The sequence below is a fragment of the Haemaphysalis longicornis genome, unplaced genomic scaffold (genome assembly GCF_048455015.1).
Source record: "Haemaphysalis longicornis isolate Haplotype H1 unplaced genomic scaffold, Haemaphysalis longicornis Haplotype H1 scaffold_3, whole genome shotgun sequence".
Lineage (NCBI taxonomy): Eukaryota > Metazoa > Arthropoda > Arachnida > Ixodida > Ixodidae > Haemaphysalis > Haemaphysalis longicornis.
This window is the reverse complement of record NW_027526335.1, coordinates 73,033,909-73,048,723: the sequence shown is the minus strand read 5'-3', so window position 1 is coordinate 73,048,723 and position 14,815 is coordinate 73,033,909. Positions and strand designations below refer to the sequence as shown.

The following is a 14,815-nucleotide window of genomic DNA, read 5'->3' as shown; positions in this document are numbered from 1 at the left end:
TTCAGACCTAGTCACGGATATGATAATAAAAGACGCAAAGCGAAAAGAATGCTGAGCATAATAACAGGAGACGTGATTCCATAACCCACCGGGTCGATGTTCGAGTACTACCACTGCCTCAGCGAGCGACTAAGTAGTCATCCAATTCTGCGGCGCTACGGCGACGCCTACAATGGCAGAATGTCCGTTCAGCGATTGGACACTAATGCTTTCGCGTTCCCTACAACATCAACTGGCCCAGAAAGCGCGCAGTGCCGGATTATTAAGGGCAGAGCACTTTAGGCGCCCGCCTTGTCGTCCTGGCTCGCTCGGTGGTACCAAGCATATCGCCACGGTGTTACGGTGTAGGCTGTCACGGTCCCTTCACCGCGGCGTAACCCAGAGGCTTCGAAAGCCAGGCGGCTATGCCAGGATATACGTAGCGTGAGCTAAGGTTCAGCTGGTTGTTATTAGCTTTCCTGGTTGTCTAGGATTAGCTCATTATCATGCTTACTGCTGCTTATCACCCAATCGAAATGTAATCCAATCCAATCCAAGAAAATTCCAATCCAAGCCAATCCAGTCCAATCCAGTCCAATCCAATCCTCGCGCTTGCGCAGCACGGCTCTCTAGGAGCTACGCGAAACTGGTCAACCTTGGCCAGTGTAGCCAAACCAATCAAATTCAATCCAAGTAACACTTTTGGTTGCGGCGTAACCCAGAGGCTTCGAAAGCCAAGCGGTTTATATAGTCATAAGCATTCGAAACTCGTGAAACGCTGGCGCTTGTCATACATCTTTCTGTTGTTTAGCGCAAAGAAAACTACAGGTACATTTGAGGGAAAATATACGTAAGTAACCGGCAGCACCCGCGTTTCCTTAGTTAAGGACGCCCGTTGGGTTGGTTTTTACGATAGTCAACGCAAAATGTGGCAATGCAACGCCGGCACGTGCGGGGAGAAAAGCGCAAAGAGAACAGAACTCCCGCTGGCGCAGTTTCAGGCAGAGGCGCGCGAGCACTGCGAAGGCGGGAAATTCGAATTGCATGGGGGGGTAGCAGTAAGCGGATAACGGCGGTACAGCCCATTATGGCGAATCACTGATCTGCACTTCCGACAGCTTTCACATTGAGTGGGACGGCTTTAATTGTTTTTTTTTTTTTCGAGTTTTACAGGTGAGCATGCCCGTTTCCTTAAAATAGTATCCGGGGTTGACAGTCACGCAAATCACCTGTCTTACGTCATTGATATTTTTGTGGTCTAGTTTCTTAGTGTGTTTCAAGGGGTGATGCAGACAAAATACAAGTTAATTTTATTCGAAAGAGTTGGTGTTTTATAGTTCCTCCAGCGCTTGTCCGGCACCAAACGATGCGTTATTCACTGAGAAATAGAACAATTTGAGCCATAATTTTTATATTTCCGCTGAAGCGTGTATTTCCTGACGTCTACAATGACGTATCCAGGGAAAGTACTTACGCGAACATTAGTATGCCGACCAGGGGTTCAGCGAGCGGCAGAAAGCTTTATTTGCTGTCGATCTTCCTAGATGACGCCACCATACCGCTGGCGATCGCTGTTCACCCTCACTTTGTTTTGGCCGAATTTGTGCCTGGATAATGTGTGTTACTGTTGATAGTACTTGCTTCGTAAAATATCAGGTATGCTGGACAAACAGTCACAGAAGGCGATGTCGCTTACGCCAGTTGGCCACTGTAAGCTAAAAGCGCCTCCGGGCGGCAGAGTTTACAGAGCCTGGACACTGCAATGTTGGACCATGTGACGTCACTCAGCATTGCTGTCCTTTCGGACGCGTTTCTCGCCGTGGCTTTCAATAGACCGGGGCGTATGGGCGAGCGCCGGAGTGGCCTTACGGGCGAATTCTGCAATTATTTGGGCGTTTCGCTATGGATGAGGACTTATCGGGCGGGTAGATATTGTGTGCCAACCTTCAAAGACCTTTTCGTCCTGAAAAATGATCCATAACGCGTCTGAAAGCACTGTTTTGACAGGCTCTGATCGCCAAACTCCTGTTCCAGCGTTCCCGCGTTTCATAGCTGTTTGACAGAACTTTTTTTCTATTTCTACGTACTGAGCAACCATACATATCAAGGGTGGCTACCTGCGGCCCGCGGGCAGCACGTGGGGAAGTGTTGTGCGGACCCCGGCCCGACGTCAGAACGTGCATCCTCCACCTGTCCCTCCTTAAGGCTGCCATGACAATTCTAATTTCAAACGGGGTTAGACAAGCAAAAGGCAAGACCGCTTCAATTTGGCATTGCTTCCCCCCTTCACACTTAGCCAGATAACGTACCTTTCTTTGCACAGGTCCAAAAAAAAAACAAAAGAAACAGGCCCGCATCCCCTCCTTCCCGCCCCATTTGCAGTCCTACCCTTCTAGTGTCGGCTTCATGCAACTCGGCCCTCAACCTCAAAAGGTGCCCTACCGCTTGTATAAATGAAACGGCTTTGAGCCGTTGGTTGTCAGACTTTTATCTCATGAGCATGCACGGATTCGTTCGCACACGGATTACCAACACAGTTGGAAACAACGTCGAAGCGGCAGCCTCCGGCGCAAGGGAACTGCCGCTAAGGCTTCACTCTGGTTGCACCAACGTGCATAATACAGGCCTACAGTGCGACGAAGTCCATGCAGTGCCATTTCTGCGCTCGTCACTAGTAGCTCATGGGAATGGAGCGGCGGCGCTCCGGGGATGCAGGCGGGGAGATCAAATGCGTTTGGTGCGCTTTAAGTAACACGACGAGATTAGATATTCTACTACGTGGCAAAGCTGATATGCGAAAACTGGAAACGAATCTGGGAGTCATTGTTTCGATCGACTAAAAACAGCCAGGCGGACTCGTGGATGTCATATCGATAAGGAGGGTGGAGCCTTCCAGGAAAAGGGAAAAATTCAGCTGATTGAAAATAATGTACAAAACCGGATTAGAAATCCTGCAGAATATTATTAGAATGCATGAAACAAGGTACTATCAACAATCATAGGCTACAAGCAAAACAAAACGGTTAAAATCTTACAAAAACAAAAACATAGGATTGGATAGGCTGGTTTTAACGTCGTGCTGGGGCCGCGTAATACTGCCCAGCGGGCCGAATGCCGCAGGTTGCTGACCCCTTGGTTTAAAACAAGCTTGCCGAGGCAGATTGGTGCGGACTGTACGCTTGCCAGCAGCCTTTCGTTACGGTCTGAAAAGGTCACCCCTGCCGATGTTCTGGAACAATATCCTTCCGTTGGAGAATGGCAGTCCAGCGACTCCTGGTCTCCGTGTCGCTCTCACTGTGCGGAAAGCGGTGCATTGCGAAATTCCGCACACACGGACAGTATTTCTGAAGTTGCGCCCAGTGAGACTCTCATGGCGATTATTCTTCCCACACCATCAGCTCCCGATCGCCGCTGGTTCATCCGACGACGGCGCATGTTTTTCGCCGTGACTTCCACATTTTCTGACCGCGCACTTCGCTGAGCACCATGGTAACCTACGGCCGAAAACGAAACCAAGCCGTGTTAAAGACCAGTCATATTGCCATATCGCCCATGTGAAACGGAAAGCTGCCTTTGGCATTTAAATCTTCTTAAAGGCGCGCCCATTGTTTAAAACTCCCGCACTAATCTCACTTTACTTTGCTTTTGTTCACTGTCATTTCTTATACTGCGCCGCATCTTGGGGCAACGCATGCACGACCCACTGAATTTCTTTACAACATCTGCAGAATCAAGCTATTCGGCCATCACTTTTAGCCCATACCGGACTAACGATTTATTGTTACTTACAGAATATCGTATACTGACGGTCACGAATCTCGTGAAATTCAGCCTCCTTATTTTCCTGTTCAAATCTGTGCATAAACCTCGGTTCATTTAGCATATTGAACCGCGATTCACTAAAAAATTTGAATTGCCCCAGGTTTGCTTCGGCTAGCAACCTACTTTTACCTAAAATACGCACCGATTGTGGCAAGCTTAACACTACTTTTGTGGCTGTAAAAAACTGGAATTCTCTCCCGAAAGAGACAAAACAATCACCATCATTACCAAGTCTTAAGAAAAATCTCCGTGCATATTTACTCAACTACAATAAAAATTTGCGTAACTGCTTCGACCCTATATTTCTTATGCTGTATTTGTCACCGCACCCCTGACCTGTTAATTACTTTATTATTTGTGTAACATTGTTTTTAAATATTTATGTTGAATTTCGCACGGTGTACATGCATAACATCCACAAAAAGCTCGGAGTTTTATTTGGCAATAACTCATTATACCTTCTCTTCACTGCTGACATTGCTGCTGAATTGAATTTTTTTTTTATTTTCTATCTGTAATAGGAGGTTCCCCTCCAGCCTTGCGCTTTGGGATCTCCTTGTTTATATTTTGTTCTGTAAATATGTTTTCAACACATAAATTTCTTGTTGTTGTTGTTGTTGTTCTTCTTCTTCTTCTTCTTATTCTTCTTATTCTTCTTATTCTTCTTCTTATTCTTCTTCTTCTTCATGGCAATGGCGGCGCTAGCCTCACCTGTTGAAGGTCAGCCCAACTGCTCGCTGTAAACAGTTTACCGGCGCATGGCACGCAGTACTCATTGATGGCTATATGTTTACGTGTGCGTCACAACTTCCATTGTTTACCCCAGCATTCTTACTGCTCTAAAAAAAATATGCATTAAATTTAAGCACAAATATGTGAATCTGCAAGCTTATAAGCCCTATTATTTTGCGTTGTATTTGCGCTGGATTGTTATTTTGCGTTGCATCATAGGTTCTAGTGCTCGAAATGAGCTAGTGGGTCACATGGCCATCGGGTTTTCTTTCTTAATTACAGTCCAACCGCGTTATAATAAAGTAGTATCGTGACAGCAAATTCGTCCGTTATATCTGATATCCGTTGTAACAGTAGCGGTAAAAATCGGCCCTAACGAACCAGAAATCTGGCTCGCGCAAAAGTACTTGATGCAGAAGTGCATTTTTTAAGGCTTCGAATGCACTATAACCAACGTAATTACCTTACCTTTCTCCTTGTTGTATTTCAATCTCAATGAACTGGAACAGGAGTACACGAAATTACAACAGAACAAAATTCACTTGACAAAACAGGCCTGCGTCCTTATTTATTTGATGAAGTATATGATCTTCGTCTGGTGGCTACTCACAGCACTGTCCAGGAACAAAAGGGCCTTTATACTTTTGCAGTTTCGGACGACAGGGTTTTTTTTTTTCAAGTAGCTTCTCAGACCCCTGGTCAATTATTTGTTCGTTATATCGGATATCATGCACGGCCCTCACAATTTCAGTTTCTTTATAAAAGAATACGTGTCATTGAAATAAGGCGGGACCAAACAGAGTTTGTATTTAGTTCGCTTTAGCCGATAATTTGCTATATGAGTGTTCACTGAAACAAGCTTCAAACTGTATATAGTTTATTTCAGTGGAGATTCCGTTAAAAGTGATGTCAGTGTTATCTTAACTAACCAATCTTTCGAATTAACCAAACTTGCATTTTGTCTGCAAGACCCCTTTATACTCACCAAGGACTCTATACTCACCAAGGCCGCTCTTGCTGCGCTAAACAATGCAACCTCGAATTCGCTTAAATGCCCCTTTATTTTGATGCACCGAATAGGCGAATCAGTTTCCTTAAGTTCTGTCGCCTCACAGGTTTGTGCCGCTCTACCATAAAGTTCGCAAGTTTATGGACATCGCCGAGTACTTTACCACGCGGGGCTGGCTGTTCCCATCGAACAACATGGAAACACTTGTGGCAGACCTCTCTCCAGCGGACAAGCAGGTACACTTTTGCGCAAGTTTTCTACAGCCCCAAACATCTCTTCCGGACAGCTGTCTGCAGATATGGTCCGCATCTGTTTCTCCTCTCATTAGTGCTCTGACCTGCTTTAATCCAGATGTCGCGTTACTATACCCACCATATGGCGCAGCAAACGATAAATACAGGGTAATCAAAATTAAGTCAACAGGTTTATTTAAAATTAGGTGCTTATATTTACGCGAAGACCACCTCTACTGTGAGGATATGCTGCCAGGGGGACGCAGAAATATGGGGGAACTATTGATGTCGGTGGCTTAATTAACTAAAATTGATTAATTTGACTTTTCAGTGTGTGCAGTAAGCAGGCATGTTAATTTTGAAAAGTTTTACGCAACCGTGTTTTTACACAGTTTTATTTGTCAGAATTCTTCTAGCGCATCTGTACTCCGAGATACAGAACTGCGAAGTTTAATTGCCGTTCGCATGATTATTACGCGTGCTAGGCAGTCAGGACCGGCGCAAAGCTCCTCCCTTTTTTCCTGTGTTGCGATAGCGGTACAGAGTACTTCAGATTGCGATAACGCCAACCAAGACTAGAGGGGTGCCACTTATCACTTTTGCCTATGCCTCCACCCCGTTGTCAAACTAAACACCGTACACAGCAGCCAAGGGACACAAGTGAGTATCTTTGGGCTGGTCGTCACGGTCTGGCATGCGTAATCATGCGAACGAAAATTAAACTTCGCAGTTCGTTATCTCGGAGTACGGATGTGCTAAAAGAATTCTGCAAAATGAAACTGCGTAGAAACACGATTCCGTCTAACGTTTCAATACCAACATGTCTGCTTACTGCAGCCACTAAAAGTTAATTAATCAATTTTAGTTAATTAAGCCGCCGACATCAATAATTACCCCATACTTCTGGTTCCCCCTTGACGCATAGCATCACTCTAGAGGTGGTCTTCACGCAGATATAAGCGCCAAATTTTAAAAAACCTGCCGACCTAATTTTTATCACCCTTTATATTTCTGTCGCTACGTGCGCACGCATACCTGCAGTATTTATTACGCAACCATTCCCAATGCAGTGATCGTATTTTGAACTCCGTGCTTAATTTTTTATTGCCCCTTTATTCGCCCGCGGTTTATCGATACTGGAGATCTTTCACGCCGTACCCCTACTGATTGATTGATTGTGGGGCTTAACGCGCCGACGCAACGCAGGCTATGAGGCGCGCCTTAGTGGAGGACTTTGGATTAATTTTGACCAACTGGGGATCTTTAACGTCCGCCGAAATCTCGTACACACAAGCGTTTTTGCTTTTCGCCTCCATCAGGAACGAGGCCGCCGTGGCCGGGAGGTACCCCTACTTCACAACATCCCTTTGAAAGCACAACGACAGGCCATTGATAACATCGCTACTTATTATTACAGTTGCTCAACGTTGACGTCCGGACCCTACCGTGGTTCGCGTACTGGGACGAATACATGCTTGGCATTCACAGATACCTCTTCAACGCGGACGTGTCGGATTTTTCAGAGGCACGAAAGCGCATGAAATGGTAAGCAAGCCTGTGTAAATGTGCAAGAATCTCGCGCCCTCGGACCTATGTGTGAATAATTCCAAATGAATCAGGCAACTCAAGCTCTCAAAACCATGGGTCATCGGTATTTGTGGTATCGTGGCAGCTATGCATTGAAATGTTGACTGGCTGGTCAATGAACACCTTCCTACGATACCCATTTTGCTTCGCATCAGTCAGGAGCGAAAGCTTCGCTCTAGTACTAAATCTCTGACGCAGGTCCGAATTTGGCGCAGGTCATCAACCAATTTCTGGCGCAGGTCGGAATTTGGCGCTGGTGATCAACCAAATTTCTGGCGCAGGTCCGAATTTGGCGCCAGTGAGCAACCACATAGTCCGACTAATTACAACATAAAGCTGTCCTACCAACCTATGAAAACGTATCGAGCCAGCTTTAAGATAAGTTGCTTACGTCTATTCTCTTTATTCGCGCCCTGTGTGCGTTCCCATTGGAGGTACCCGAGCCCGCGAACAAAAATCAAGGTAAGGGGAGAAGGCGCTGCGGGAAGGCTTCATAGCCGAAAACGTTTCATAGCACAAGGCCGTTCATAACGCGGGCTTCAACTCGGCGGTAGTTCGAAGTAAGCATCCACGCCAGTACACCGCAGATGGAGCGAGTAGAACACAGCTGAAAGAGCGAGTGAACGAGCAGAAAAATTCACATTGTTGTCCACTCTCCCCTTGCATGGGAGCAGGAACAAGCAGCAAAACACTCCGCAGGAGATGGATCGAAGCCATCAGGGGCACCGCAGAGCAAAGTGCCATAAGCGGCAAGGTTACAATGCCTTTCAACAACGCGAGGCGGAAGCAAGGCGCCTCGGGCGTTCCAACGGACATTCATGCCTTCGTATTCACAACACATAAGAAAATCTTAGGTGTCTGCGCTATTTTTGTTTCGTGTATTCGTGCAACACCATGAAACCGTTACAGCTTTGCTGGGAATGTACCACCATGTGAATGTTTCGGCCCTTCTTTTTTTTTTTTTAGTTCGGGAAGTTATTAACTCACCTGGTCTAACTTCAGCACTGTGACCACCACGCTTTAACTAAAAAAAACGCATGATATGTATTATCGGCGCCAACTGACTATGGATGGGAAGATAACCAAATTAATACGTTAAACACTAGTGAAACCTTTCATCTGTACGGAATTATGGGAAAACGGAACTCATATGGAGAACCAGGTCTAACTATGATGCCGATAATCTTTCCAAACGCAAAGGACTCATGTTATTTGTCAAACTAGAAACGTTTGACATAGTTTTGACACTAATGTCTGAACTAAAGAGCAAAATAAGGCACGATACATTCTCCGTATGTTTTCGCATGCTCCGTATATACAGAATTCATACGGAACATCATTTGGTGTTTCTGGTGGTCGTACAGAAATAAAACCCGTGGAAATTTTTTGACGTAGTACCGTACCATATAATCACGTGTTATGGACAGATATCCCTGCTTCTAGTCAGGTGGTGTGTCAGCAAAGGTAAAAATTCTGCATTTTCATATTCCGTATATACGGAGCGTTTCAGGAGGGAAGCTTGCGGAGCCTATTCTTTACGTAGTGCAAATCTCAGAATAACTCGGCATCCGCCTCCAATATTTTTGGACCTTGTTCCTATTTTTCTCTTCTAAATTCAACCTAATTCCCTCTACCTAATCTCCTTCATCGCAGGCTTTACACCAAGCACCGGTTTTTCAACCTACTCCCCGTAGCCTTTGTGTGGCGCCTGCTGAAGAGACGGTCACAGGCGGAACGAAGCTATAATACTTCACGCTGACCTTAGTTCTGAAATCACCAACTCCTGCCTTCACGGCGGTAGCTGTTGTGGAGGCCGCGAGAAAACCAGAAATCTTCATTCGATGGACAGTCCCGTCCTTCACCCGATCGCACTGCTCGTACAATCGAGTGGTCTTGCTCGAGGAGTCTAGAACGACGGGCCTGCTACCTCTTTGTATCACTATACACACAAGACTCCTGTTCCTCCCAGAAGACTCACGATGAGACCAATCGTTTTTTTTTTTTCATTCTAGAGCTTACTTCATATTACTCCATACTTCAACCCTACTTCTCCCAACAGGTCTAAAGCCCGCCATGCCTCCAATAAAGGCTTTTCTCTCTTTTTCTCTCGTTCTCCTTTCTCTCTCTCTATAGCAGCTACCAAGCCAGTTGCCTGTGGACGACACATAGAAGCGACGGCAATGGTGAAACAATAAATTGCTTATCTGATCAGCAGATGGCCAGGTACGCTCAGTGACTCGTCCTCTGTCTTAAAATGACCCTCACGTCTTTCGCTCCGTACGACGCATTATTCTGAACCACCACGCTATGCTCACGATACACTTCCCAATGCCCCGTAAATAACAATATCAGAGTGAAACAGATTCCATTAACCAAGCTCGAACTGATGCCTTCTGTTCTCAAGGTTTCTTTTGGTTCCTGCAGCGACACAGGTGCGGAGTTTGCGGAGACTTTGGTCAGCGTGGGATACATGCGAAGAGCTTGCACTGCTAGCGTTTGCTCGGAGCAGTACGCTGCGCGCCGAATGTATATTTTTTTTGTAAAACCACGATCGCTCCACCACAAAAATTGAGGAGTGCGACTTCAGCGCAGGAAATCCACCCCTCCTCTATTTTCCGGACCCCTCTTTTAGATATCAATGGAGACAGAGACAGAGAGATAGAAACTCTTTATTAGAAATCAGAGTGTTTAGCCGGCGTACAAAGTTGTTAGGGAAGGGGGGAAACGGAAGAAAGGCCCAAGAGAAAGGCCTTTGCCAGCAGGTCTAGACCTCTTATACCTGACTACAGTAAAAGCAGCCCGATTTTCCTCTTTAGCTGCATGTACGTCTTCGCTGCTGTAGATGGCGCGCTTTTTCACGGCTGATGGTTCAGGTTTATCGAGTAAAACATTGTCCTCTGGAGGCAGGGACGCTGTAGGATGCTTCCCTTGCGTTGTATACATGCTAGAAGGTTCCAACATGGAGTTATGAGGCACAAGTGATGGCGACACCCCGCTTAGCAGGGAAGACCGCTTATTGGGACAGTGAGTGGCTTTCTTGACGAAGTTATTGAGGGTCGCCGTCATCCGTAGACGTTTATAATGCCAAACTGTACAGCAGAATGTGCGGGAAGCTTTGCATTGGCACAAATAAATGAACACTCACAGAGCGGCGAAAGGAGTGGACCGGTTAGCCCATTCTCGTCCGAGAGCAATGGGAAATCTTGATGTTCAGCCCTTCACTGGCGATACAGCTTGCGCTGGTCGACAAGACGCAGGCGGCCATGAAGCCATATGGCCTTTAGTGGACAAGGTACCACACAACCGACTTTAGACTCTCAATAAATGTATTATCTACCTCTCTGTCTCACTATAATGCTCTGCGTTCGCGGGAACTGGAGTGCATGTTGCGCAGATCAAGACAAAAACTTTACTTCATGGCGTTGGAACATCACATTCATCAGCTGAACATGCGAAACAGTTCCTGTGTACAACTGAAACTGGTACGAATTACAAATACGAACAAGGCTGTAGCCTTTTGATTCCATCTTGGTAGTTCATGCTGCATTCCACTCAATACCAAGTTCGCGGCGAAGTAAACTAAGCTCAGTATCTTACCGTTAGTGTTTCAGCTCGTTTTCGAGCATGCAAACTCGCGATATATCTATCAATGCCGACAGCAGAAGCTTTTAAACCTACGACTGGCTGGTATGAGGCCCTCAATATTATACCTCTGAAACGTGTGAGAAATCAATGTCAGCATCAAATCGTTTCTCCCCTTTTTTATGTAAGTTAATCAACCACCAAAAAAAAACAGAACAATTGATGAGGCAATCCCAGCCAACACCTTCCTGAACAGATATCAATGCTTAGTTTCTGCTGTCAATCCACTTTTGGTCACGTTGCACAAAAATTATACGTACAAACCAACTCCCCCGCATTTCTTTTATTTCTTAAAGGAGCCATGAAGACAAAATACAAGTTGGGTTTATTAAAAAGATGGCTTAGTCCCGATAACAATGATACCAATATCATCGCAATCTTCGAACAAATAACGGAGATATGGACGAAAACGTGTGAAGCCGTAGCGACCCCCTAGCCAATTTCCCGCAACTTTTCTATGACGTCACGGAACCTTGTTTGTGCGATTGGCGGCCGCCTAACTGACCTGTGGCGACGACACATGACGGGATGTTTGTAATGGGGCCTCTAGTTCCATTTGACCGCGTCACTTGAATGCTAACGTGCAGTTAACGCACTGAAAATTGTGTTTTATTGTTGGCCCGTATGACGTCATTCTTGCTCATAACACGTCACTGTGGCGCAAAATTTGAAAGTTTTTAAATACTTCTTGCTTTTTTTTCGTTAAAAAACATCTTTTGTGGCTGTAATGGAGCTGAGTGAGATGCTGAATCCTAGTTCTTTCAAATTAAACGAAGTTGTATTTTCTCTTCATGGCTCCTTTAATAGAAATAAGACATGCAGATAGCAATGCGTTATACAATCTTGGTTTGTAAGCGGCTACGACCAATTCAATTGAAATAGCGAAAATCTTACAGGCAAACTGGCAGTAATTTCACCAACCCTGTAAAAAGGCAGTTAACTGAGGAGCATCAGATCTGAGGAGGATAGTCTATAAGCAGGGGTTGTGTGAAAAAACAGACGCGAAAGTTTGTGTCATGCTTCTCAGCAGTATTACGTTGTGCGTTCTTATTGATGGTTGGCCATCCTCCGATGCTTTACCAATACGACAACAGCCCCAGTATGAGGCGTCTACTCTACATCAAAACAGCCTAGGTGTGTTGGATAGGGCCCAGGAGTTGTGGCAGTGGCCGTCGTCAACACTGCTTAGGCGTCCCTCGCAGGAAACATAACTCTCGCGTTCCATCTGAATTATGCGGCGCAGTGCTCTGTGTCGCCGTGCGCCAAAGTACACAAACAGTTTCAGGAAAGAACGCTAAAGAAGGACAAACCGGGAGAAGGCAACACGGAAAGCAAAGATATGCTGATATCGAGTGTTTACCAGCAGAGAGGTGTCATCCTTTCCGGCTGTCAGAAACACCACCTATTGGTAGGCCAGGGAAATAGCTATGTATTCTTGGGTTCCAATATGTTGGTAGCGGTGGTAGCTGAGGTAACTCTATAGGTGCACCTTGGAGTCAACGACCACCAACGTTTGGGCCTGGTAAGAGGTGTAGGAAGAGGCGTCCACATTTCGACTATTGGTCCGCGATACGTATTCGGCATAATGGGGGGGGGGGGGGGGGGGCATGATGTGCGGTGACCTCGGTTGTATGTTGAATGCATATGACCGGAAGCAGGGCGATGTGGCAGGAAATGCGATGCGTTGGAGAGTACGTTCAAGTCGGGCGAGCAGATCATAACAAACTACGGATGGCTCTTTGGAAGGCGCGTTTTGTTCGGCTGGTAAGACGCACCTGAGTGAGATCCTCAGTAGTATTGTGAACCCCTATATGTGAAAAACCCGTTGTTAATGGCGGGGAGGAGATTAGGCGCTATTAATTATGTTTCTTAAAGCGGCGAAGAGCAACGATCGAAGTCTGCGGACACAACAGTGCCAGATGAACAAGAACAGATATTGCTCCTCCAACGAACCACGGCAACCCTAAGGCAGAAAATTAGACGGCTCGAAGAGTGATAAACCATCATGCACAAGGGGCTAGTTGAAAAAAACAATGCAAGGACGGGAAGCAGACAACAGGACAGAGAGCGGGGTCCTGCGCTGGCGGCGCCGTACCGTCTATTTCCGGTTCTTGTGCCAGGCACTCAACAAAAGTATAGAGGAGGCGCTGCTGAAGGTTTCTTCTTTTTCGATGATCATAGAGTTTCTTGAACCTGGGCATGGAGAGAACATGGGCCCTACTTAAACACCTGCTTGACCCCTTTAGTTTTAAAACAGAACAAAAGCACCGCTTCACGACGATCATCCAGAAATTTCCCGGCTCGGATGGGGAACTCCTAGACAAAATTTGTTCCCTATACGTACCTACCGGTCAAAAACAGCCCCTACCGGAGTATAAAGGTCTCACCAAAGACAGTCTGGACTGATATTGCTGAGTCGGAGGTGCGGGGGGCTCTCCTCCAACTAAGCCCGGCTTGGCAGCGGGGCCGGACTGTATCACTAACAAAATGCTTCGCAACCTTGACGATAGTGCAATTTCGGCCCTTATAGCATACTTTAATCATTGCTGGAGGCAGGGAACCCTGCCTCAAGATTGGAAGCACGTTAAAATCACACTCATCCCCAAGAGGGGGTATCTTTTCAACGAACATCTCCGGCCCATTTCCCTCAACCTCATGTTTGGGAAAAGTCCTGGAACAGGTCAACCTCACGCGTCTCACCAATCATCTCACTTCCACAGACGCGCTTTCACATTCTATGATTGGCTTTCGCCCCGGCTTATCCCCACAGGACATGCTCTTTCAGCTATCCCGCAAAGTGATAACTCCCCCCAGTAGGCTCGCTTCCGCGGCCATCCTGGTTTTGTATCTCACTAATGCTTTTGATAGAGTTTCACAAACCGCCATTCTGCGCGGAATAGAATATGTAAACCCGGGCTAGCGCACATACAGCTATGTTCGTAGCTTTCTCACGGCACGCACGGCAATCCTCCAAATCGGACACGACACATCATACACCTTGAATTTGCCATCTATAGGTACGCCACAAGGGGCTGTGTAATTACCCAGACTCTTTAATCTGGCCTTGCTAAATATCCCCAAAGAATTACACAAAGTTATCCGTCAGCGCTTCAGTATGTACGCCGATGACATCACTCTCTGGGTGACAGGTGGCAGTGATGCGCACATTGAAGAGACCCTACAAAATGGTGCAAATATTGTAGTTAAACAAGCAGAGTTAACAGGCCTTATATGTTCACCTAACAAGTCCGAGCTGCTCGTTGTGCAACCCAAAAGAGCAGCCTGCACGACGTCAGATATCTCTATCTCTATTAGTGGTTATTCAGTCCCCGAAGTTCACACACTAAAAGTTCTCTGGCTCCTTATACAACGGAATCGAAAAAAATACACAATTTGTCTCCCAGTTAACCAAGCATGTTGTCCAAACAATTGGTCTCATAAAAAGGATTGCCAACCGCCGGCATGGGTTGTGTGAGAGTGAGATATTGCGACTCATTCAGGCCTTCGTGATCAGCAGAATAACATACTCCCTCCTCTACCTTCATGCCAGTGCTGCTGAGTTTCAGAAAATCAATTGCCTCATCAGAAAAGACTACACACCCACCGCGGTGGCTCAGTGGCTAAGGCGTTGCGCTGCTGAGCACGAGGTCGCGGGTTCGATTCCCGGCCGCGGCGGCCGCTTTTCTGATGGAGGCGAAAAGCAAAAACGCCCGTGTGTTCGAGATTTCGGCGCACGTTAAAGATCCCCAGGTGGTCAAAATTAACCCGGAGCCCTCCACTACGGCGCGCCTCATCGCCTGCGTTGCGTCGG

At 46.5% G+C, this 14,815-nt stretch overlaps 1 protein-coding gene across 1 annotated transcript in view; it reads left to right on the top strand.

The window, feature by feature from the left end:
* The window catches only part of LOC144175269 (putative fatty acyl-CoA reductase CG5065), a 32,220-nt gene extending 23,099 nt beyond the window's left edge, over positions 1–9,121 (top strand). Inside the window, exons 10-12 of the mRNA XM_077704363.1 lie at positions 5,649–5,778; positions 7,193–7,320; positions 9,016–9,121. Coding sequence (XP_077560489.1) covers positions 5,649–5,778; positions 7,193–7,320; positions 9,016–9,121 — 364 coding nt within the window. The remainder of the gene's footprint in view (positions 1–5,648; positions 5,779–7,192; positions 7,321–9,015) is intronic.
* The last annotated feature ends 5,694 nt before the right edge of the window (positions 9,122–14,815 follow it).